General features: G+C 41.8%; 1 protein-coding gene across 1 annotated transcript; it reads left to right on the forward strand.

The window, feature by feature from the left end:
- Window positions 1–5155: 5155 nt before the first annotated feature.
- Window positions 5156–7007, forward strand: LOC143005833 (zinc-binding protein A33-like). Its single transcript, XM_076157234.1, has one exon. The coding sequence runs from the start codon at window positions 5245–5247 to the stop codon at window positions 6676–6678; it is 1434 nt and encodes a 477-aa protein (XP_076013349.1). The 5' UTR covers window positions 5156–5244; the 3' UTR covers window positions 6679–7007.
- Window positions 7008–9838: the final 2831 nt, after the last annotated feature.

The following is a 9838-nucleotide window of genomic DNA, read 5'->3' on the forward strand; positions in this document are numbered from 1 at the left end:
ACCACCATCTGCTGGTCACATTGTGATATTGCATAACTTCTGAATAAGAGGCTAGAGAAAGTGAAAGTGTATTTGTTGTCGCTGAACAGAGCCGAGACGCCATTACAGGGAGTGAGAGCTCACAAGACATTTGTGTTGAAGGACTTCAAAAACAAAGTTGGGACAACTTCAGTTTGGTGAGTTTTGCAGTAAATAGACAATCTGGATACCAGAGAAAATGGCAGAGAAAATTTTACTTGAAAGTTACCTGAGCTGTCATGTGTGTACAGAGACGTTCAGAGATCCTGTGACTCTGGGCTGCAACCACAGCTTCTGTTCCAGCTGCCTGGAACTATTCTGGAAACAAGCTCAAAACAAAAACTGTCCGATTTGTAAAAGGAAATCATCAAAAGCTAATCTCGGAGTGAACTTTACTTTGAAGGAACTTGCTGACTCCTTTGTTGGGAAACTGAAGTTAAGACCATCTGAGACTCAGAAAGAAGAGGAAGAGGAGGAAGAGGAGCTGGTGTGTAGGAAACAAAGAAAAGCCCAAATTGTTCTGTAAGGACGAGCAGAGAGCTTTGTGTTCTGTCTGTGAGTTCTCACTCCATCAAAGTCACAATGTGGTTCCTATAGAACAAGCAGTCAGTGAGCTGAAGGACCAACTGGAATCTGATTTAGAGTCTCTGCAGGACAAGAAGAAGAAATACAAAGAAGCTAAAGAAACATACAATGAAATGATTGAACACTCCAAGAAGCAGCTGATGTCCACAGAGAAGCAGCTCAGAGCCCAGTTCAACAAGCTCCAGCAGCTCCTGAAAGAGGAAGAGGAGTCCAGACTGGCAGCTCTGAGGGAGGAAGAGGAGCAGAAGGGGAAGGCTATGGCCAGAGAGATGAAGATGATTGAGGAGAAGCTCTCCTCTCTCTCAGACAGTATCTGTGCTGTTGAAGAAGAGCTGCAGAAACACAACGTGTCCTTCCTCAGCAGTTACAAAGCCACTCAGAGCAGAACCAGATCCCAGTGCTCACTGTCAGATCCACAGCTGCTCTCAGGAGCCCTGATAGATGTGGCCAAACACCTGGGCAACCTGTCCTTCAGAGTCTGGGACAAGATGAAGGACAACATTACCTTCACTCCTGTCATTCTGGACCCAAACACTGCAAACGGATGGCTATATCTGTCTGATGACCTGATCAGTGTGAGATATGGAGACACAAACCACCAACAGCTTCCTGAAAATCCAGAGAGAAACACTATATATGCCGATGTTCTGGGCTCTGAGGGCTTCAGCTCAGGGAAACACAGCTGGGAGGTGGAGGTGGTAGACCATCCTGCCTGGACTGTTGGTTTGGCTAAAGAGTCAGCTGACAGGGAGGGGGAGATGTATGCTTCACCAGAATATGGATTCTGGTGTTTGGATCATCGTAGTGGAAAATACACTGATGGACTTGGTGGAACAGTGAGAGTGAAGAAGAGTCTCCAGAGGATCAGAGTCACGCTGGACCATGACAGGGGGGAGGTGTCCTTCTACGACCCAGAAGACGCAACTCACATCTACACTTACAGAGACACTTTCACTGAGAAACTGTTTCCATATTTCAATGTTGGAGAAGTTGCTGATGCAAAGAGCAAAGAGCTCAAAATCTGTCAGGCTGAGATTTCTCTGTGATTTCACGTCACGTTATAAACTAATATTATGTTTAAAGAAAATGATTGTGGCAGTTTCCCCTGCCACTGGTAACGCACTACATTAGCACACCTCTCCATCATTCAATATACTGGCCACATGTTAGCCAGGTAGCATACTATAGTTAGTTTGGTGGGTGCACACACTGAGCTCCACGTTACATCTGAAGTTTCCTGTGCTAGTTACTTTCATACAGTTTGCAGAGTCACACACAAACACGGTTATTGTTTAGGGGTATCACTTTATTAGGTGAATATTGGAAAGGCCTAATTGTTTTCTTACCACAGTGCTTCCCGGTGCTGGGCAGGGATAAAGGACCCGAGCCTTGTTGTAGGCGGCCTTTTGTAATGCCTGAGTAGCCTGTAGGGAGCATGCTCAGTCCATCTTAGTGAACCCTAACCAATGTGGGGTTAAAAGGGGTTTGTAAGCTTATTTCTGGATTGAGTATGTGTGGTAAATAAGTGTGAACAGTATATAATGATTTCTGGTGTGGTAAATTACCTGTGGGGTTTATTGATTATGTGATTGATTCCAATTAAAGGTGGTACGGTCCAGTGGGACGGGCCAAGCCTTTAAATGGAGGAATTGTACACTGCCTCTGCAGTCAGAGAAGGGCTGTGGAGCTGTGTAGACTCAATGGTGGTTTGCGTGGTGCGTTGTAACTATTTGTTTTGTTTTCTTTTGTTTTGACGGATGAAATTTTGAGATACTTTTTGCTCACAAACTGCCTGGACTGTATTTGAAGGACAATAATCCACGTCATCTTTTGCTTCCAATGGACTCTGTTTTGGTGACTTTTTGGACATTTTAAGGTCAAACTACACCGTTTCCAGTTAGCCTCCAGGCTCACCACACTCGAGGGCGGAGTGTGACAATGATTTTAAAGAATTGAATTAGAAATGCAATTCTGTAAATACAAAACTGAAATGAATTATATTCAGCTCAATACCTTTGCATAATGGTCTGGTAGATTTGTCTGTCTAATAACATCAGTCTGCTATTCAAATGTTGCTCTGATTGGTGCTTTACTCTGTGTGATTGCGCCCCCTGCTGGAGCTCCTTCCCTCCCTGCAGCGCCTTCATTCCTGTCAGCTGGATCAGAGTTCAACAAGTTCTCCAACTCTCTCAGTGACGTTGAAGAAGCTGCTGCTCTGCACTGACAACATGGAGCCGTGTAGTAAAGCATGCTAAATAATCATCATCACCTCCCCTCATAGTCATCCTCTAATCACTGTCATCTTCATTATATCATCTAACCCTAACCAAAGTGGAAAGGTGTGGTATACCAGCATTCAGTAAAAAGGGAAAAACAAAAAGGAAAACACCAAAAACAAGTCGTCCTGTTGATGCAGACAAAATGCAGCTATGATGGTATAGTCAGTTGCAGTTGTGTAATACTGTGTACGCCCTCGTTTTAAATTTGTGACTTATCAGTAATAATGAAGAAAACTTAAACGTTCAGAAACAATGAGTTGGAAACAGGAAAGTCAGCAGGTGGAACAGGACTTCTGTGTCATGTTCAAGGGACGCCTCAACAGTAGGACCTGTTCTGTTAGTTATTTTCAATGGAAGACAAACACACTGATTTACAAACATACTGATATCCAACAGTTGTCTAGCAACAGCAGGAGCAACCAACAGCCCCACCCAGGAGAAACAGGTTCCTTCAGTTCTACAAAGTCATTCCTTTTGAATAAACAAAGCACAAACACACACACAAGCACTCACTCTCTAGAAAAAAACGCTTATGTTCCTGAATTGAAGTGCATTTTGATACAAAATGTGAGTGTTGAGTGTTGGATATCGACATTTTGTAATTGTTTACACAAAAGACGCTTATTCAGCTGGTTTTGGTGGAGAATCAGCCATGTGGATAAATGTTATGAATAATGTAAAACAGGGGTAGCTCTCCGACACTTTTATTTTGTCAAAGTAGCTCTCCGAGGCAAAAAGGTTGAAGACCCCTGCTCTGCACTCCTACTTTGGGAGGCAGTAGCTCAGTGGGTAGAGCTTCCGCTTTGGAAACAGAGGGTCACCGGTTCGAGTCCCTGCCGAGATGCCCCTGAGCAAGGCACCGAACACTCAATTGCTCCCCCCTCTGCGAAGGGTGGTAATGTAATGTAAATCGATTAGGATAAAAGCGTCTGCCAAATGATTGTAATGTAATGTAATGTACACTCAACAACTCACATCCATGAAACACACCCCTTCCAAAGAAAAAAGAAATGTTGACCATGAGTTTGGGTGCAGTAAAAGATAACATACATGAAGCAAATTACAAAAACTGCCAATATAATTTTCCACTTAATAACCACACTAAAAAAACAGCCACTGTTAATATTGGGACTAAAATCATGCTTCCTTAAAAAGATAGAGGAAAAACCAAAACAATTCTTCAACTCTAGGTACCACTGGCATCAAATTTGAATTATACAAATGACATCATATAATAATAACATTAATATAGTAACGATTATAATAGATTTGACATCAAACTTTACAAACTGTTCAGAACATGAGGTTTGAACTTCTCAGTGGGAAGTCTCCGTGTGACGAACATCCAGCTTATGAACCGATCTCATTTAGGCCGATATTACACACAATGGTTCATACTGATGAACGCCACACTTCAAAACATTGCGTGCCTAGATGCGTCTATGACTGATTTTGTCATAAATTACAGAATTTGATACTTCTTGCAATCCGTCTGAAGTTGACAATGGAAAGAACGTCTGTAAAAGTCCAAATGCAGCTGATGGAACGCCAGTGTAGTTAGTGACACACTCACGTCAAAGTGAGGCTCTGTGGCTGCACAGCTCCACAATGTGATATGTTTAACACATTTTGAGAGTCTAAATCATCTCAATTCTGGAATGAGATAATGAAAACCCCAGAGTAGAGACATGAACACATACTGACACACGGCCCAACTGTGTGAACAAGTGTTCCATTGTGTTGACTCTGTATTTAATAACAGTGTTTGTGAACTAATATATTACAAAATGAGAGTGAAACTAAACCACCACACAACCCTTTGACACCTTTACATGAAACTCTGCATCATGAGCCGTCATCTCTCTTTATAAACCCACAAAGTTCAAAGAAAAACAACTTCCATTTAGTTCAATCTAATTACTCTACAGTTAGTATTCTCAGTGGCTCGGATGTTGTTTGTGTTTGTTGTCTGTGATCTCAGCTCCTTTAATAAGCAGAGAAGACACCATTTTTACATACAAATCTTACATAGTACAGCTTTAAATTCAGTTTAGTCCCTTACATCACAGTACAGTGATCCGTGATTTTCACCGGGAAGTGCGCGATAGAAGACATTTACAGGGTAAAATCTGAAAGTTGTGCTGTCACCACCATCTGCTGGTCACATTGTTATATTGCATAACTTCTGAATAAGAGGCTAGAGAAAATGAAAGTGAATTTGTTGTCGCTGAACAGAGCCGAGACGCCATTACAGGGAGTGAGAGCTCACAAGACATTTGTGTTGTAGGACTTCAAAAAAGACTTGGGACAACTTCAATTTGGTGAGTTTTGCAGTAAATAGACAATCTGGATACCAGAGAAAATGGCAGAGAAAAATGCTCTTTTGGAAGGTTACCTGAGCTGTCATGTGTGTACAGAGACGTTCAGAGATCCTGTGACTCTGGGCTGCAACCACAGCTTCTGTTCCAGCTGCCTGGAACTATTCTGGAAACAAGCTCAAAACAAAAACTGTCCGATTTGTAAAAGGAAATCATCAAAAGATAATGCCAAAGTGAACTTTACTTTGAAGGAACTTGCTGACTCCTTTGTTGGGAAACTGAAGTTTGGACCATCTGAGACACAGAAAGAAGAGAACGAGGAGGAAGAGGGGCTGGTGTGTAGGAAACATAAAAAAAAGCCCAAATTGTTCTGTAAGGACGAGCAGAGAGCTTTGTGTTCTGTCTGTGAGTTCTCACTCCATCAAAGTCACAATGTGGTTCCTATAGAACAAGCAGTCAGTGAGCTGAAGGACCAACTGAAATCTGACTTAGAGTCTCTGCAGGACAAGAAGAAGAAATACAAAGAAGCTAAAGAAACATACAATAAAATGTTTCAACACTCCAAGAAGCAGCTGATGTCCACAGAGAAGCAGATCAGAGCCCAGTTCAACAAGCTCCAGCAGCTCCTGAAAGAGGAAGAGGAGTCCAGACTGGCAGCTCTGAGGGAGGAAGAGGAGCAGAAGAGGAAGGCTATGGCCAGAGAGATGAAAATGATTGAGGAGAAGCTCTCCTCTCTCTCAGACAGTATCTGTGCTGTTGAAGAAGAGCTGCAGAAACACAACGTGTCCTTCCTCAGCAGTTACAAAGCCACTCAGAGCAGAACCAGATCCCAGTGCTCACTGTCAGATCCACAGCTGCTCTCAGGAGCCCTGATAGATGTGGCCAAACACCTGGGCAACCTGTCCTTCAGAGTCTGGCACAAGATGAAGGACAACATCACCTTCACTCCTGTCATTCTGGACCCAAACACTGCAAAAGGATCGCTCTATCTGTCTGATGACCTGATCAGTGTGAGAAATGGAGACACACACCAACAGCTTCCTGATAATCCAGAGAGAAACACTAAATATGCCAATGTTCTGGGCTCTGAGGGCTTCAGCTCAGGGAAACACAGCTGGGAGGTGGAGGTGGGAGACCTTCCTCTCTGGACTATTGGTTTGGCTAAAGAGTCAGCTGACAGGAAGGGGAAGATGTATGTTACACCAAAATCTGGAGTCTGGTGTTTGTTTCATCGTAGTGGAAAATACACTGATGGACTTGGTGGGACAGTGAGAGTGAAGAAGAGTCTCCAGAGGATCAGAGTCCAGCTGGACTATTACAGAGGGGAGGTGTCCTTCTACAACCCTGAAGACGCAACTCACATCTACACTTACAGAGACACTTTCACTGAGAAACTGTTTCCATATTTCTATGTTGGAAAAGCTGCTGATGCGAAGAGCAAAGAGCTCAAAATCTGTCAGACTGAGATTCCTCTGTGATTTTCTGTTTTGGTGGTGGAGTTAGACTTTTCATTATTCACTGTAGGAGAACTGAGATGAATGAAGATGAATGACTTTGATCAACTTTATTCGTGGTTTAAACATGAATGTCACGTTATAAACTAAGATTATGTTTAGGAAAATGATGATAAACTAATGACTAAGGACTGTTGAATTAAGGATCAAATTATTCCAACATTGATTTTGTTTTTCGTGTCTTCTTTGTAGGTTTCAATCTGTGATCATTTGAGATTTAATCTAGAGAGAAACACTAAATATGTTGTGTTTTGCTGTCCAGGATGAAGATGTTGTGATGTAATCAGCTGTTTCCTGTTTACAGTGTGTGTGTGTGATGAGGTTGAGGTTCTCTCATGTTAGCTTGTGTTTCTCCATCCTGCAGCATTTAGAAAGGTTGAACGTCTGCTTGTTTCTCTGATGGAGGTTTATGATCCAGAGAAACATGAAGCACAAAGTCATGTGGAGGGTTGAGAGAAATACATTTGTCACCACTGTCACTGTTGAAATGTTTCATGGAAGAGAAATCATTTGATCTGTGCACAAATATTAAATCATCTCTTTCATCATCTCTTTTCTGTGTGTATCCGTAGTTACACGGTGCAACATGTTGTGCAAACGTATCTGCTGTAAACACACAGAGATGTTGACTTTCTATTGAAACTGTCATTTCATAGATAACACCTTAACACATTTTCTGTAAGTAGCAGAAACACGTGTAGCACGGAAGAGAACAGAGCAATAATCTGCAGAATCAGAGAACTAGAGGATGAATATGATCATACAGACCAAAGGGAGACAAAGGGGAAGAAGAGAGAGACACAGCAGAGAAACCAGAGAATCAGGCTGGAAACAGGGCGACGAGGAGGAAGAGTGAAAGACGACGAAGAGGAGCAGACAGTGTTGTCAGTGCAGCTTAGTGAGAGTGTGGAGGAAGAAGATGGCCCAGGTTCAGAGTGACCACAGTCACTGCAGCTCATCTCAGTGAAGCTTCATGTGACTGAAGGCAGCAGAGCCTCACTGAGCTCAGGATGACAACAACAACACAATATTTTGGCTATAAGAGATGAAAAGTGGAGAGATGAAGATCATTTCATTTAAACTGCAGGAGGGTTTCAATTCATTTGCATCCAGATTGAATGTCCTTATAAAGTTAAACGTTGTGTTTCCTGCTTGTTCAGTACATAAGATCATCTGGAGCAAGAAGAGCTCAGACTTTGCTTCCATTGATAGAAAATAGAGAAACTATCATTGAAAACACAAATAAGCTTCTGTTTATGAACCAGAGTCCTTTAAAGGAAAATTAAACATTATGTGTTTAACCTTTTTACTGCAGATGATATGATTATAATATGATTATTGATTTGAGTGATATTTGAGTTATATTCAATGCAAACACTGATAAATTAGAAATGCTATTCTAAAATGAATCATATTCAGCTCAATACCTTTGCATAATGGTCTGGTAGATTTGTCTGTCTAATAACATCAGTCTGCTATTCAAATGTTGCTCTGATTGGTGCTTTACTCTGTGTGATTGCGCCCCCTGCTGGAGCTCCTTCCCTCCCTGCAGCGCCTTCATTCCTGTCAGCTGGATCAGAGTTCAACAAGTTCTCCTCCAACTCTCTCAGTGACGTTGAAGAAGCTGCTGCTCTGCACTGACAACATGGAGCCGTGTAGTAAAGCATGCTAAATAATCATCATCACATCCCCTCATAGTCATCCTCTAATCACTGTCATCTTCATTATATCATCTAACCCTAACCAAAGTGGAAAGGTGTGGTATACCAGCATTCAGTAGAAAAGGAAAACCAAACAGGAAAACACCAAAAACAAGTCGTCATGTTGATGCAGACAAAATGCAGCTACGATGGTATAGTTAGTTGCAGGCGTGTAAAACTGTGTACGCCCTCGTTTTAAATATGTGACTCTTATTTTAGTGATGTTGAAGGCTAGTAAACACACTAAAGAAGAACAGAAAAACAACACCTTTGCATCGTACATGCTGCTATTTCTTCCTTTTTGGGTGTGGAGGGACATTTAACACCAACAAAGCTGGATCATTCAAGCATAAAGTGATCAATGTCCCACTCAGGCAGTGATGACGACCTGAGTGGATCAAATCAATGGAGAAGATGAGCCAAAGGGAAAGTCCAAAACATTATAAATGTCAAGTTGATGAAGAAAATCAGCAGGGAACTAAAAATGATAATTCAAACAATGTTGGTTTGTGTTTCAGGTCACACATGCAGGATAGAGATTGGGTGCACTCTCCTTTCAAACACACTGGTGGTGTTTTACATGGAGCAGTGTCCCAACCACAGACATTACATGAGCTGTACAATAGCAAAACCACAAAGAAAGAAAAGCAACAAAGAATTATTCACCACAATAAATAGATAAATAAATGAATACAGAATCCAAATAAATATGAACCTGAGGACGAATCACCAAATCAACCAACCGCCCAGTCTCATCCATCTTGGTCTGACCAATCAGGGCAAGACGACTGTGAAGGCAGCCAATGGTGAGAAATGAAAGCGGAATTGAAATATCAGTTTTCAGCTTTATGAAGTCCATGAGTTCATTCCCAACGACCCGGGCACAAGCACGTTACTGTGTATCACACAAAGTGTAACACAGGTCACAGAGCATGACAGTCCAAACACAAATCATGACACATCACATCAAATCATGAAAACAGTTCAGTCCTGGGATGAAGGCAGAGGACTGATGTGTCCTCTGAAATAAAGCCTTCTGTTCCCAACCTTCCCCTCTAACATGACACATGCCTACCAAACTCAGAGCATGGATGTACTCTCACACACAAACACACACACACATAAGTATGCACACACCCACTGCACCATGTGAGGAGGGACTGTCCTTAAGTGAGGAACCCGATGACAAAGCAAACAGTCTCTTTTTGCTCTTTCAGACAAGCCCAAACATTTTGTTGTGGCTTTCTGTCAATTAAAAGAAAATCATAATAAATTAGATTTTGAAATTATTTAAATGATTAGATTTAGGAATGTGTGCATTTTTCCATTTCCATACATGCAATTTGTTGCGATTCCATTCTTCTAGATTTCAAACTTTGAATCACACCACAGTTTGAGAACCTCTGTTCTAAGACAATTGTACT

Source organism: Genypterus blacodes, unplaced genomic scaffold (genome assembly GCF_046128005.1).
Source record: "Genypterus blacodes isolate CSIRO-AG114 ecotype Tasmania unplaced genomic scaffold, CSIRO-AGI_Gbla_v1 ptg000072l_1, whole genome shotgun sequence".
NCBI classification, from domain to species: Eukaryota; Metazoa; Chordata; class Actinopteri; order Ophidiiformes; family Ophidiidae; genus Genypterus; species Genypterus blacodes.